General features: G+C 43.8%; 1 protein-coding gene across 1 annotated transcript in view; it reads left to right on the top strand.

Annotated features, from left to right (window-relative positions):
- RAB22A (RAB22A, member RAS oncogene family) overlaps positions 1-16,764 on the top strand; it is a 57,416-nt gene that overhangs the window by 28,034 nt on the left and 12,618 nt on the right. The window contains exon 3 of the mRNA XM_072735521.1: positions 6,614-6,695. Coding sequence (XP_072591622.1) covers positions 6,614-6,695 — 82 coding nt within the window. The remainder of the gene's footprint in view (positions 1-6,613; positions 6,696-16,764) is intronic.

Raw genomic sequence — 16,764 nt, 5'->3', positions numbered from 1 at the left:
AGAAATCTGATTCGCTAGCTTAAAGTCAATATGTTGGCAGAACTGCTACCTTCCAAAGCCTCTGGGGGAAGAATCTGTTTCCTTGTCTTTTTCCATTTCTAGTGGCTACCTTGGCTTGTGGTCCTTTCATCCATCTTCAGGACACATTGCCTGGTCTTTGCGTCGATCTTCACATCACCTTCTTCCCTGGCTCCATTTCTTCCATCTCTTCTAAGGACTCTCGTGATTTCTTTGGGCCCATCTGAATCATCCAGGATCTTCACCCCATCACAAGATTCTTGACCTAGTCATATCTGTAGAGTCCCTTTTTGCCCTAGAAGGTAACATAATCACAGGTTCTAGGACTGGGGTGTGGACATTCTGTGGGGGCAGAAACATTATTCAGCCTCCCACACCTGGCGTCACCACTTTCCTAGGTACTTAGCTTTGGCTTTCATGTGCTCTCACAACCCTTTCCATCCTTCAGGAGCTCACCAAATAATCTGCCTTTTAATTGTTCACTTGACCAGTCCTCTCACCGTGAGCTGCCTGGGATGGAGTTACACTGATGTTGCTTCAGACCACTGTTCCTGCCATGTTGTTGCAGTGAAAGGCCATGTGGTTGGGGGAGTAGACTGCCTACTGCAAGACGGCACAGCAGTGCTGTGGTTGCAGGGACATTCTGGGACCTGGCCAAGTATTCTAGCAGCACCACTCACCAGCTCTGTTCCTGCACGCCCCCCCTCCCTGCCATGTCTTGTGTACAAAATGGCAATGGAGAGTCAAACCCAATCCAGAGACACAATTAAAGACTAAATGGATCACATGTGTAAAAAGTATGAGACTAGCTAACAATAATGAATACTTTGTCAGGGCAGCTAGCTAGCTTCATCATTGTTGAATTTGTCGTTTATGGTATGACAGGTTTTATATTACTCTAAATTATTTTTTTTTTAAGATTCTATTTATTTATTCATGAGAGACACAGAGAGAGAGGCAGAGACACAGGCAGAGGGAGAAGCAGGCTCCATGCAGGGAGCCCGATGTAGGACTCAATCTTGGGACTCCAGGATCACACCCTGGGCCAAAGGCAGGTGCTAAACCACTGAGCCACCCAGGGATCCCTACTCTAAATTATTATTGACAACCTTAGGAAAGGGGAGGCTAAACTGTTATTAAGTTTAAAAAAAAAAGTTTAGTAATCTTTATATTTAAAGTAATATTTTCCTTGATTTTAAATATTTTTCCAAAAGCTGCTAAAATGACAGAAGTGTAGAAAGTCCTAAAAGATTCGCTTAGGGTGACCATGTGCCGGCGGAGCAAACCATCTGTTGTGCAGTAACTGCCGAGAAGGAAGCCCTATGCGGAGTGATCGTTAACCTAGACTTGGTTAGCCTAAAAGATACTCGTGTTTGAAGGGAGAGTTAAAGATAGGGCTGACTACAGAGCCTACATAAGCAACTGAATCTATGGATCCTCAAGACTTCTGGCCCTTTAAAGCTACTCTAACAGAAGCCACATATGCCCTTACCTCCAGTTAATTCTCACTGAGCACCTGTCAAGTTTCTTGCGCTATCCTAGACTCTTCTGAGGACCCCTGGGTATGTCTGCTGGAGGAATGACTAGATCTCCTGTACTTGTGGTCCTCTTATGTCTCAATCTTGGCACATCCAATGGCATTTCCATCCCTCTCTATCTCCTAGAAATGCAAGCATTGTTTGCATGAGCTAGAGTTGGGTAGAAGTTATGGCCCTTCATTAACTTTTTTTTTTTTAAGATTTATTTATTTATTTATGATAGACATAGAGAGAAAGAGAGGCAGAGATACAGGAGGAGGGAGAAGCAGGCTCCATGCCAGGAGCCCGACGCGGGACTCGATCCCAGGACTCCAGGATCGCGCCCTGGGCCAAAGGCAGGCACCAAACCGCTGAGCCACCCAGGGATCTCCTCTTCATTAACTTTAAAACATGTTGAATTATTCATCCTTAAAAAGCACCACATAGCATCGTAGAGATGATAGCATCCCATGTGCCATTCCAAGAAAAGGGTTTGCAGCCAAGTGAGGTGCTAGAATGTGGTGGTAGGGCACACCTGTGTTCTGAGAGAGCTAACCAAGTCTACTACAGTTAAAGAAAAGACACTTTTAAAACACCTTGTGGCAAGTATTTTCATTGGGAACACGTACTCTGACCAAAGATCAGGACTACTTAGCGTGCATGGAAGTCATATTTTTAGAATGTTGTGAAAAATGGAGAAGTATATGAAAGGCATTCTAGCTTTAGGAAATAATGCTAGTGGGGATTTTAGATTAAAGAGGTAATAAGATCTGCCTAGCAGAGTGAAGAGAGATGGTTTAGTAGTGAAAAATAAGGTTATCAGACAAGTAAATGGCAGGCTGGAAAATAAAAATGTATCATTTGGATGGCAGGAAGCCATTGCCTGTTTTTCAAAAAGCAAGATATTGAAGTTATCATACCCTCCGCATCATTTAACTTGAACGCTAAAGAAGCGATCCTGGAGCTCGAGTGACAATGGGAGGGACAAATTGTAGTAGTCCTGCTCAAAGATTAGCGTCCAATTTATGAATTTATTTCAGGGATTGAGGTTCAAGTGTAGATCAAATATAATATGAAGAACCAGACAGTTCTACAAAACTGGATACAAGTAACAAAGGACAAAGAATAGTTGCAGACCAGCCTCTTCTGTGGAAGGCAGGCATAATGTTCTGATTAAGAATGTGGAGTTTGGGACTGTTGGGGGGGGCGGTGTGGAAGAGCCCTGTCTTTACCATGTAAGTGTGAGATGGTGATGAAGTACTGGGATTGTATATAGTTCAGCTAAAGTCAATCAGATTTACTAAAGTACTGTCCTCAACAGATAAAAATGTGAATCTTGGGAAGGGATTCATCCAGGTGAGTCATGTAGGGATCACCTGGGGGAGACATGGGCAACACCCCCTCCAGTGTCTGGCCCTAAGTCCAAGAATTAGCACTGCATAGACTGACCCAATCCAAAGTCTGAAGAGGAGGAAATAGTTCTTACGGTGTGATAGGCCAAGATTTCCAACTCTCAAAAATCAACAGAGATGCTTGTTGTAATAAAGAGGTGTTTGTGGTCCTCAGGGGAGGAAAGGGGGGGTGAGGCAGGTTGCAGTCATCTCCCTGTGGCCACCTGAGCTGGGGTACAGACTCAGCACATGAGCCAGCAGCCAAGAGAGCCCACGAAGTGCCACAGCTGCTTCTCTAACAGAATTCCAGAGGTCCCAGTGATGGAGGGACACAGAAACTCTTGGCTGCAGCTGCCCAGTATTGCCTCTTGCCCTTTGGCTAACAGAGAGGCTAAGAGCTGGTAGCTGGGCAGGAGTGGGCAGGAAGGATTTCCCATGCTTGTTGAACCACATTCCTCATGTCCAAGAGGCCACTCACCTGGCTGCAGTTGAAGAGCCAGGGTCACCTGCACTTCCAAAGCACTTCTCACTCTGTGCTTCGGGAAGTGCTTGACCAAGATGCCCTGGCACTGTTGAAGTAAGGGAAAGCAAAGTAGTCTATGGGAACATGGTAAAATGTTCTGTCAGAGATCTAGAGGAGCACAGAGAAGGGAGATAAGGAAGATACCCTAGTGACAGAGGAAGAAGTACAACAAGGTCCCTGCCTTCATGGAGCTTCCATTCTCCATGGGTTAGACAGGTAAATGAAAAACACACAAACAAGCCAACCAGACATTGTGTACAGATAATGATAGTAGGTGTCCTGAAGACAAAACAGGATGGTGTGCAGTTTGCAGAGTGGAGTTGAAGTGGGAAGCCGCCTGGTTTGGGTGCACTGCTCCCTCTGATTACTGGCAATTGAACTAAAACTGAAAGAATGAGAAGCATTTAGCCATGGGTAAGCCAGCGGGAAAGCATTCAAGGAAAAGGAACAGTCAGTGTAAAGGCAGGAGGAGGAACAGTTGGAAGGATTTGAGACTGGGAGCAGAAGACCGTGATGATTGTGGTGGCCCAGACAGGGTGTGCTGGATCACAATCATGCAGCGTGATGGAAAAGACCTCTCGGACTCCACTGAAGTTGGAAGAGTGGAAATCACAGCCAGTGTGAAGGGCAGTGTGTTTATCCTCCAGTTGGGAGGGTTGACTGGGGAATGTGTTGGGGGCCTGAGGGCTTTTGTCCCTTTTTGTCTCTGAGAAGGTTGAACCAAGCAGCTGCCCCAAAAACAAGGGCAGTAGGAAGTGGTGGGGGGCTGGAAAGAAGTCATAGGAAAAATTAGGAGTGATTGTTGTGTGGAACAAGAGGCCTAAAAGGTGGCCCAGCTTAAAAAGGACAGTCTTCACACTGGTCCACACAGCTTCATGGCTTTCCTCCAGCAAGGCAGCCACCCCACCAGTAGAGGAGAAGCAGGTGCAGAGGCTGCATGGGGCCTTTCTGGGTGGTCAAGACAGAAGGACAGACAAGATTCTTATGGAACCGGCAGTGTGGGCAAGTGATGCTGGGGTAAAGGACAAGAAGCCAACAGATGTGGACCCAAGAAGACCCAAGTAAAGAGCTTTGGGCTCATCAGAGCTCAGCGTACACAAGAAGGAAGCACATTGAGAGTGATGATGGCAAATAGCCGGAGGGATGGTCTCAGGTCAGACAGGAGGTTGGCTTTAATCTTTAAGATACTTACATTGCATTACAGCTGCCATTTTGTATGTCTTTCTCCTGTCTGTGTAATGAATCTGTGTGTTCATTAAAGGAGAAATGGTTGGCAGGTAGCTTGAACTTCAGTGAATTCTGATCCTGGAATGAAACATTTCCTTTTAATTGTTGCATATACCTTTCTCAGCTTTTTGTCTGCTTGAAGCATATTTCTTCTTTTGCTCTTTGAGCAGCCAAAATGGATGTGTTGGATGCATTGGCTCTGTTAATAGGCCTCTATTGGACGCCTGTTGTCACTCTTAAATGTAACACCACAGCCATAATTGATGGAGAGTTGAGTTGTAAGCTTTTAGGACTAATTGCAAAGTGTAAACTAAAACATTTCCTGGAGCTGCCTTTAAATACTAATAATAATACCTTGTATAGGTTTAGTGCTTTACAATTTACAAAGCACTTCTGTATACATCATATCACTTAATCCTCACAATAAACAAGGCTTTTTGAATGCTCAGATCTTTCTTAAGTGAGAAATCAGGTTGCACATCCTGATTTAATCCTGGTGGGTCGCCAGAAGTTCTTGATACAATAACCATTTATCGAGCACCTTCTATGCATAAAGCACTTTAGTAAGGATACCAAGGGGTAAATTTCCACTAAATAAATATCCAGTAAATAGTACCTATCCAATAAATGTGATCTTGCATCCCAGCCCATTGTCCCTTGCTCATCACAGGAGGCTGCTTGCTAAACCACAAATTGATATAAATATTGTTGGGAATTCATTGTATCAGAGTTTTAAGTTTTTACAGCTAAGGATTCTGATACTTATCTAAGCTCAGTGATTTTTTTCAGCAAGTCGTTCTGTGGATTTTAGCCTGTACTTTCTTGAAGAACTTGCACAAGTAGTTGAATCTCAAAAAATACTTCCGACATCCAGCATATTTGAAAATGCCTAGCCATTGAGTTCATGTCCCGATTAAGATGATTAGGGTATGATTCCAAGAGTACAATTCGGCCCTTGGCGCCATAAGGCTGGTTATCCGGCACCAAAGAAAGCATAGTCAATCTCTGGGTTCCTGAGCGGCATGGAGGAGCCTGGGGGACAGAGTCTGGGAGATGCATAGAGGAGCCTGGGGGATGGAGGACTTCCCAGGAGGGAGCTTTGTGCCTAAGTAGGGGCGGAAGATAGCTTTGGATCCCAGCCCCCCAGGACTTGGAACCTGTGTCCAGGAGCCCCTTCATTCCAGGCACATGCTCTGAGCCACCATGGCTCCTCACACATTCTCCAGAAAGTAAAAGAACCCCAAATGATAGGAACCTTCAGAGGCCTCTGAGCAGAGCAGTCCCTCAGAGTGATGACCTGCACACCATCCTTCCTTTCCCTGTTGGGGGAACAGTCAGGCAGGGAGGGCTGATGTGGCATGTCAGGTCAGCTGAGAGCTGTTCTGTTCCTGAGATGCTGGTTACTGAGGGCATTGTTGCTCAGTAGAAGAAGAAGCCATCTTCCTGCTTCTTGTCTGGCATCTTAATTTTATTAACTCTAGTGTTACACTCCCTCTTATTCTGCTACTTATATGTCCATGTGTTTTGGGAACGGGGGAGAACAAACCCCAGTGGCCCAGTATGTTTTACTAGTGCCCTCATTTCCTGGACACACAGGTTTTTTAGAAATTTTTCCCATGATACCATCTTTTTAAATAACCGCTTCTGTGTATTTTACAAGGGAAGCTGATGTCTGGATTACCAAATTATTTCTTGGTTCTTTTGAAAAGGAACTTAGGGCATCACAAACCAAAGACCTCTTCTGGGCAGATGCTTTATTTTGACCCGGAGTATGCAGCCAGCATCTGAGCATCCCATAAATACTCCAGAGAGAAGACCACAATTAGGAGATAGGGTGGAGCGGGAGTTCGAGCATTAAGTCTAAGTGATATTTCCAACTGGGGCTGGCATCGTGCTTTAAATAACTGTGTTCTGATCATTTAGGTCTCTCTTTATAGGGCATCTTTTATGACCAAGACTGTCCAGTACCAAAATGAGCTACATAAATTCCTAATCTGGGATACAGCTGGACAAGAACGAGTAAGTCGCCCTTTAATTTACTGTGTGTTTTTCCGAGGCCCACATTAAAGCTCCCACCCGACTGTCAATGTCCCTGTCATCTCACGTTACTCACTTCTCTTCCGTGCACCAGAGACACATTTATTTCCATTTGCATAGGCCAGCCTTTTTCTTTTCAATTAGAGCCACAAAGTCCACTGATGGAGAAAGTGATAATGAGCACTGAGGGCACTTTTATACTTTTTAGTGTCTTAAAGTAAATGCTGACTAACAGGGCTGATAAAATCCCGCTCAGAGCATTGTGTGTACTTTGGGGCTCCATCCTCTAGCAAAGATATAAAAGAATTAGTGGTAGAAAGGGAGAGTTAAGCACATCTCATTTATAGCTGCCTTTTAAAAGCTAAAGAGGGAACTTTACAGCATATGAAGTTTGAGATTTAAGTGAAATGGATGAGCTAACACAGAGCCGAGCAATAGGTACTTAATAAATGCCTGATGATAAAATTGTCTGAGATGGTTATCTGCTTAAGGAAGAGCCCGAACCAGAGGTGGGGCCTGGGCCATGGCATCCTAGTGCAGAGTGGGATTTGGTGAGGCCCACCTGCATTAGACAAGGGGTGAGGAGGTAGGGAAGGGAACAGACACTTCCTGCCGCCTCATTTTCCCTCTCAGCCCGACGTCTGATTTCCCTGTCGAGGTGTGTCTGGCAGCCACCCCATTATTCAGCGGCTGTTTAATTTTGTTTTCAAACAGTACTATCAAAACAGAACATCTGATGGATGCACAGTGCTATCGTAAGCTCTTAAAAGTATACCAGAAGTAATCAGGAGAAATAGTCTGTCATCACGGTCTTATCTAAGACAGCATAGATACTGTGTATGGTATAAAATCTGACAAGAATCATCACAGACAAATGGAGGAAGACAAAACAAGCCATTACTGTTGTCCTAGAAGTAGACACCATACATTTGTACAGATTTAACGTCTTAAGTTTGCTCTGTTTGATTTCTTCTGGGTGTGTGTGTGTTTTGTTTTGTTTTAACACCGGATGTCATGCCCTGCTCCAATTACTCATCTCAGATATGTCTGTTTAATCTCCCATTCCCCATTCCTCCTACTTTGTTTGTGTTGTGCATCTAAGATGGAGTATTTAGGACAGCTAGACCTTTTGCTAACCATCACTCTTCCATCCTTCACAAGTGCTGCTTCTCATAGTCTCTGTGAATATATCTATAGATACAGCCTTGGCGTCTGTCCTATTAGCTGAGAACGCCTGTGGCTCTTCATACCAGTAATATATGTACCTTTCACTGAATCCCAACTTTCAATTACCCCCTCCCATATATTTGATGATACAGCAAAACCCTCATCATAAAGAATCATGCTATAATACAGACTCCATTATACTTTGAATCAGAGCCTGTCCTAGTATACACAGTGATGTAGAGCATCTCTTTTTCTCTAGAACATAAAAAAAGAATAATACAAGGCTTCACACCTCTCCCTTACTGCTACTGTAATAGCAGAATTCTTTTAAGTTTTGTAATTAGCTGGTCTGCCTGCCTCTTCTTTCCCCACTCCTAATTGATTCTGCACCAGGGATAGTTGCTCTGAGATGCAGATCTCCCTCATCCCTACCTGAAGCACAGTCACTTAGCCAGGGGCTAACATAGGGAACAGCAGGCAGGCAGGAGTCGGGAGGACCACCTAGTGCAACCCCATGCATTGGAGACCTTCAGGAGAAGAGCCCCGGCTGCTGAGCACCCAATCCAGCCAGCTGTCGCAGGGCAGGAGTCTGCATCCAACCTGGCCAAGCACAGCTTTGAGAGAGGCAGCACATCTGATAGCTGACCCCACATTCTTTGAAATGCTGAGCCTCATGCAGGACACATCTGTGAGCTTGTTCTGACTGCCAATTTGCCCTGGGCAAAGCATTTATGACCTGACTCTGCCAGACTGTTTTTGCTTTCCACCACTTTATCTTTTTGGACCAAACTGCTTACAGTTCTCCAGCATGCCATACGGCCTCACCTTGATGCCTGTGTACTGTTCCCTCTAGTCGGAATGCCCTCCCTCCCACTTGAACATAGAAAACTCATGTGTAGCCTTCAAAATTCACCTCTAATGTCACCTTAGGGCAGCCTTTCCTAACCATCCCTACTATGTTCAAAGAAGCCACTGCTTTGCCATTTGCCCCTTTGCTCAAGTCTGAGTCTGGAGATGACCTGTAATTCCTCCCTTCTCTGCCCCTCACATTTGTTCTATCAGCGTGCCCCCAGCTGTATCTTCTAAATTACATCATATATGTTCACCTCCTTCCACCTCCACTGCCAGCACTCTGCTTTCAGCTACCTGTGACCCACAGAGGGTCCCTGTAGCCTTTTCATTGGTCCCCAACTTCCTCTTCCCAGCCTGCCACCCTGCTTCACTTCTCCTCACAGGACCTGGAGGGATCTTCTGAAGACAAAAATCCAATGCCACTGTCTTCCTGCCTAATACCCTTCAGTGCCTTCCCACTGCTCCTGTAGTAGCCAAGGTCTGAACTGTGGCCTGCAAAGCCCTGCACGGCCTGCTCTGCCTTTTCGCCTCTGTTTGCCATCCTGGCTCATCCTCCCTCTCACCCACTGAGTTCCAGCCCAGTGGCTTCCATTCAGTTCCTCCAATGCCCCAAGGTCCTTGCCTCTCCAAGGTCCTTGACTCTGAGCGTTCATGTACATTGTTTCTTCTCCTGGAACTCCCTCTCTTCCCCCTGCTCAGAGCATGGCCAGCTGGCTCCTTCCCAACCTTTGAGTCTCAGGTTCAGTGATACACCCTCAGCATTTTCCCTAATCCCCCTGCCTGAAGCAGGGCTCCAGTGCATTCTCCATCACTGCCTCCTATTCATTTTCCTCAGGATCCTCATTACAAGTTGTAATTAGATGATCTGTCTCCTGCACTTGATTGACAAGAACTGGAACCAGTGTCTTGTTGACTGCTGTATTCCTGTTGCCCAGCACAGGGCCTGACAAAGCACTGATGCTCAGATGCTGGTCAGGCCAGTCAGTGAATGAACTCTTCAGAGCATTTCTTTGTATCCTACACAGTCTTTGATTGCCCCCATCCAAGAGATTGTCTCCTGTTTCCTTACTTGTCTGTCTGCTGTTAGACTGTGAGCTCTTTGCAGGCAGGCAGAGACTGTATCCATGTCTGTGCTCTCAGCCCCTGGCACACAGTATTGATGTCAGTGGACTTTGGTCAATTGATTGCCAGCCCTACTTTTGCACAGATAAGGAAGGACAGATCCTCTACTATTACCATGTGAGTATTGCATGCCTCAAATGATAATTTCTAGTATTTGCACATGTATTGTTAAGTTCCCTACAGTGGTGAGATTCATCATAGAACCAAAAGGCGTCATAAAGTGAGAATCCTTTCTGATGAACTGACCGTTCCAAACATCCTCCCCATTTGACCCTCCATCCTCTGCTGTCTATGGTTTTGGCAGGTGGATTGTCTTTCTGATGGTCCAGTTGCAATTGATTTGCAAATTGATTCCATTAAGTCAATGAAAGTGATTTTGGAGAACTTAACAAATGTCATGCAAAGCCACTGATGGTAAGGGATCTTGTTAAATGAAGGGGAAAATACTGATCAGGATGATGATATAAGTGTTTCAGAAGATAACGATTTGTGGACCAAAGAGTTGAGCTGCCTAGGAAAAACCGATGGAGTCCTCAAATAGTTTTGTAAAAATTCCTTTTCTGTGATCCGATAGGAGAGTCAAGCATGAAATGAAAGATAGACATCGTATTGTGCTAGCGTATAGTTTCATCAGAAGAATCATAGTCAGGTCCTCAATCAACTTCGATTCAGTGTTCATTCAGGAAACTAGCTCCTGGTTGCAATAATAAACCTAATTTTTTTTTCCCTAACATCAGAGGAAATGAAACTTTTTTTTTTTAAGATTTTACTTATTTACTTACTTATTTGACAGAGAGAGAGATAGCGAGCACAAGTAGGGGGAGCAGCAGAGGGAAAGGAGAAGGAGAGGGAGAAGCCCAGTAAGCAGCTTGGTCCCAGGACCCTGAGATCATGACCTGAAATGAAGGCAGGTGCGTAACTGACTGTGCTACCAAGACACCTGAAATGAAACTGGTTCTCATAATTTCAATTTATTTTCTCAAGAGAGTGCCTTTGTCAGATCTTTTTGTCCCTGTTTGCTATCCTAAACAAATGCATTCACCAATCATCCTTCACTAATAGGGACTCCTGCAGTAGCATGGAGATGGACCCAGCACCATGGACAAATGAGCACCGCAGATACCATAAATATACCATAAATGGAACAAGAACATTTCAAATACATGACAAGAAAGCTTCTTAACTAAAATCTAATAGATATTGCATCCAGTCCTTAGGTGTAGGTACATGAATCTTCACATAGTTTCTCCTGATGACCATTTGCAGAGGTCAGAGCACCAGGAAGGCACGAACTCAGTTGTCATGTAAGAAATTGTTCTCATGTTAAAAATCAGGAAAACCTGGGATAGAGTATCATCTGGAGCTGGAGTTGACGCTCTGGTCTGTCAGCCAAATGCAGCCTGCTGCCTGTTTTTATAAATAAAGTTTTATTGGAACAGAGCCACAGTTATTTACACATTGTCTGGAGCAACTTTCACTCTTCAGTAGTGGAGTTGAATAGTTGAGAGAGAGATGATATAACCCATAAATCCTAAAATATTTACTGCGTGGCCCTTCCCAGAAAAGTTTTTGCCAACCTTGATCTAGAGACAGATTTGGAACAGAGGTGTCCTGATATCCTTTGAGTCTCCCTTTTAAGCAGCCACTTTCTTTCTCTACACCAAAAGGTCATAGAAAGAGTTTCAGTGTCAATAATGGCAGAGTGGCTTGTAAGGGACTAACCCTCCCAGAGGTAACAATTACATGCAAGCCCTGGACAAAAACATTAAAAAACAACTCTCCGAAGGCACTGCCAAATACAGTCAGGGACTGCAAAGGGAATTACAGTGGGTGAGACTCGACGTTTTTATAGATTTTTCCCCAAAGGCACTCTCTAGTCCAGGCCACACGGTGTAGCTAGGACTCAGGCAGAAAGCCCTGGTTTTTACCTTGTGGTATTTGAGGACAAAGTTTGATGATGCTACAGCAGCTGAGGGGGAAAGAGAGCAAATCCCAGAAAAGATGGATCCAACAAGGAAGAAAGCTCCAAAATCTACTTATAAATTCCCTTCAGGCCTCTGCCTGACTGCCTGTTGCAAGTACACAGCAGAAGAACAACAGCTAGAGCAGCGACAACATAGAGCAGAGAGTCAGCTGCTGCTCATTCCAGGACAAGCAGAGTTTGGAGCTGCAGTCCAGTCCTGCCTCACTGGAGCAGGTGGCTAAACTGTTTGGACTTCCCATGACACCCCAGAAGGGCCAGGCCTGACAGGCAGAGATCATGGCCCAGAATGACAAGTGGACAAGCAGGCCCACTCCTTACCACGTGTAAAACCCATCTCAGGGTGATTGTCCAAGGTTTTCACACTCCTCAGAGAAGATCATAGAAGCCAGATCATTTAAATACACTCAGACTTCAAGGAAAAAGTAGTCTTACCAACTTAACTGTAGGTGGGGAACCTCACACAGAATGGAAACTAATGATCGAACAGTTGGAAACACTAAAGCTGACAACTGCAGTACTGATGAAAAGTCCCTTGGATGGCTGGCAAAACAAATTAGCCAGCCAGAAGAACAGAGAGAGTGGGAAATGGGGACAGATCCCAACAACTTGACATGTGTAATTAGAGGCCTGGAATTGTGAAGAGAGAAGGGAAAGAGAATAAAAGGACGGTTCAAGAAAACTTCCCAAATTTGGTGAAACACATCAACTCACAAATCCAAGAAGTTGTAGCAAACCTGTAAGTACAAAGAAAGCCACACAGATAGCTGGAAACCAAAGCAAAAGAGGAAAACCTTGAGAGCAGCAGAGAGATAATGGACATACTGTGCACAGGGAACAGCAGTGCACGTGGTCCCCAGCTCCTCACAGACATGGCGCAGGCTGGAAGCCTAGGACTGCAAGTCTCTTGAAAGTGCTGAAAGCAGAAAGATGTCAATCTGCCAAAATTAGCTTTCATATATAAAGACCAAGGAATGACCTTTTTAGAAGAACAAAAGCTAAGAGGATGCAGCAGCAGCCCCAAAAAGTTTTTCAGGTCAAAGGGAAGCACACTGGGCAGTCACTGTTATCCATAGGAAGGATAAGAACTGCTAGAGGTGGTAAATAGGAAAATCTAGCTCTTTTTCTTCTTATTTACTGGCAGTTAATGTAAAAATGCTAACATTGGATTATATGGCTTACAGTGTATGTAGATTTTAAATACTTGACACCAGCACAGAAGACAGTGGGGAAAAATTAGACTCTTGCAACGTTGTGATATTTTATGTGAGGTGGTGCACTTTAAACTCTTAAGTGGGGCTATGAGAAAAAAAATGTATATTGTAGTTACAAGAGGAACCACTTAAAAATACAAGAAGGGATAAGCTTAAAAGCTAGTGAGCAAATTAATATATTAAAATTGAATGCTAAAAAATACTCAGTTGATGCAAAAGAGGGAGGAAAGGAAAAACAGGATTTTCTTTTTTTTTTTTTTTTTTAATGGAACAAATGTAAAACAGTGAGGGACGCCTGGGTGACTCAGTGGTCTAGCACCTGCCTTCCATGCAGGGCGTGATCCTGGAGTCCCGGGATCGAGTCCCACATCGGAGTCCCTGCATGGAGCCTGCTTCTCTCTCTCTGCCTGTGTCTCTGCCTCTCTCTCTCTCTCTGTATCTCATGAATAAATAAATAAATAAAATCTTTAAAAATAATAAAATAATAAAATAAAACAGCGAAAATGGTGGGCCTTGTAACCAACCAGCACATAGTTGAGCTTGGTGTTTGATCCAATCTGACAACCTCTGCCTTTTAAGCAGAATGTTCAGTTCCTTTACATTTAATGTACTTCCTGATATAAAAGGATTACCTTCACTATTAAAACATAGCTTGAAAATAAGGGGATGGAAAAGTATATCCTATGGAAATCATAAGCAAATGGAAATTACTGCGGTTACATCAGTGTCAACAAATATCAACAAGGTAGATTTGAAGACAAGTGATTATCAGGGGCAGCCCAGGTGGCTCAGCAGTTTAGCGCTGCCTTCAGCCTGGGGCGTCATCCTGGAGACCCGGGATCGAATCCTGCGTCGGACTCCCTGCATGGAGCCTGCTTTTCCCTCTGCCTGTGTCTCTGCCTCTCTCTCTCTCTCTCTATCTCTCATGAATAAATAAATAAAATCTTTTGGAAAAGACAAAAACAAGTGATTATCAAGAATAAAGGGGCATGATAAGAGGGGAATTAAGGAACCTTCTGTACTGATAGGAATATTTTATATATTGGTAGGATGGTGTTTACATGGATATATACATACACATTAGTCATTTTATCAGAACTTAAGACCTTTTATCTAACTTAAGATCTTTGCATTTCTCTACATGAATTTTACCTTACAAATTTAAATGCTGAAGAAAACCAAAATCCCAACAACCTTGTAAAGTATGTTGCCATTATAATATATCAAAAAAGAAAGCTAAAAACTATATATCCGGTAAGGGGTTAATACTCAAAATATGTAAAGAACTTCTACAACTCAGTACCCAAAAAACAGCAACAACAAATAATCTGATTTTTAAATGAGCAGAGGAACTGAATAGACATTTTTCCATAGAAGACATACAGATGAGACATATGGAAAGATGCTTGACATCACTGAACACTAGGGAAACAAATCAAAACCACGAAGAGATATCACCTCACACCTGTCAGAATGCAAGTATCAGAAAGACAAGAGGGGCGACTGGATGGCTCTGTCAGTTAGGCATCTGACTCTTGACCTCAGGGTCATGAGTTCAAGCCCCTCATTGGGTGTGGAGCCTACCTAAAAAACAAAACAAAGACAAGAAACCAGTGTTAGCAAGGATGCAGAGAAAAGGGAACCCTCCTGCACTGTGGTCAGAATGTATATTGGTACGGCTACCAAGGAAAATAGTATGGGAATTTCTCAAAAAATTAAAAATAGAACTACCATATGATCCCATAATTCACACTGCTAGGTATTTACCCAAAGAAAATGAAAACATTAATTCAAAAACGATAGATGCACCTTTGTTTATTGCAGCATTATTTACAATAGCCAAGAATATGGAAGCAGCCCAGTGTCCATCAAAAGATGAATGGATAAAGGTGTGGCGTGTATATGGGTGTGTGTGTGTGTGTGTGTGTGTGTGTGTGTGTGTGTACATATGTATAATGGAATATTTCTCAGCCATAAAAAAAAAATGAGGTGTTGCCATCGGCAACAACGTGATGGAGCTAGAGGGTATAATGCTAAATGAAAGAAGTCAGAGAAAGATAAATGCCGTATGGGGGTTTCACTCATATGTGGAATCAAAAAACAAATGAAAAAGAAATAGACCGATAACTACAGAGAACAAACTGGTGGTTGCCAGAGGGAATGGGGTAGGGAGTTGGGCAAAATGCGTGAAGGGGAAGGTGGGGGTACAGGCTCCCAGGTATGGAATGAATAAGTCACAAGGGTGGAAGGTGCAGCACAAGGAATGTGGTTGGTAGTATTGTAATTGTGATGGATGGGGACAGATTGATAGCCATACTTACAAAGAAACAGCATAACATAGAGACTTGCCCAATCACCGTGTTGTACACCTGAAACTAAGATAACATTGTGTGTCCACTGTATGTAAATACAAATGAATTAATAAATGGAGTGAAGGAAGGGAAGGGAAAGGAAAGCTAATACCATATCCATTATGTTCTCTGCGTGCTCCTACCAACCCTCAGCCCATGGAAGTCAGTCGAGTCTTCTCCATCTAATAACGTTTCCTATTCTGTAGTGCTTTCTTGCTTTACAGTCTTTAGTTTTGTCATTCTCTCTCTCTCAAACTTAACATTTTGTTGGAAGTTATCTGGCTTTCACCCCAGTGGCAGAGATTTATCTCACAAAGAGTAGGAAAGCTTCATAAGTGTGGACGTCTGGTCTGGCATTTAGTTTAACATCACATCATACTTAAAAAGTCCTTATATTCACCAATTCTTGCTTACCTGCAGTGCCAGGCACCAGGCAGCTCCAGAAATAAAATGGTATACACTAAGCAGACATGCTGTCTTCCCTCATGGAGTTTACAGTCATAATTTCACTGTCTTTTACAAAAGTCACCTTAAAAGTTTAAAGCCAAAGGTTAAGCTCTTTGGATAAGAAGTTGCAGAATCCATAACCCTGTGTGTGAATGGGACTGTACGCCAGATGCTCACCTCTGACAGCAGGTCCCTGTACTTCGGGGTCAGCCACCAGAACAGAGAAGCAGGATGAGACTACCATGATACCATGTCAGCCGTAGGGGTCAGGTTTCACATCAGGCTCTGAGACAAAGATCAAGTACAGGTAAACTTCCTGTGTCCACTGAGCAGGCTGCCCAGGATCGGCATCAACTGGGTCAAGAGCCTCACGTACGTTCTCCACTTTCTATCTCACACTCATTAGGAGAGGTGGCCTGCTGACAGCCCTGCAGTTATCCCTCTGCCTCTCTGCCTCCCCTCCCCCCCTCTCCCCTCACTGCCTCAGGTAGGGTATGGGCCGGTGGGTGGGCAGGGGCCATGTCCACAAAGTGAAATTCATTTAATGAAAGGAAATTTGTACCCGCATTTGGGAATTGCCACATGTGCGGATATCAAGCGAGCTACAGACTCCTCCAAGTAGCGAATGTAAATGTGTGCTCATTTCTGTGGTACAATCAGCATTTAGATTACAGGCTTATCTTTATGGCACCCAAATGCAGCCACTTCTCTGGAGAACTATTTACAGCATTATTTTTATCTCCTTGATAGTTTGGGAAGCCAAAGTTTAAAGGACTATTGAACAAATGAATTCGGGAATTATAACATCGAGTTCAATTAGAAAGCCTTTTTAGCAGAAACAATTGTTTATAGCACCATATTTAATTCCTATAAAACTGTATTGTTAAACTATCTTCTGAGAGACCGTCAGCGTTACG

Source organism: Vulpes vulpes, chromosome 14 (assembly GCF_048418805.1).
Source record: "Vulpes vulpes isolate BD-2025 chromosome 14, VulVul3, whole genome shotgun sequence".
Taxonomy (NCBI): Eukaryota; Metazoa; Chordata; class Mammalia; order Carnivora; family Canidae; genus Vulpes; species Vulpes vulpes.
Note: the sequence above shows the minus strand (reverse complement) of the source record. Positions and strands in the feature narration are given on the sequence as shown.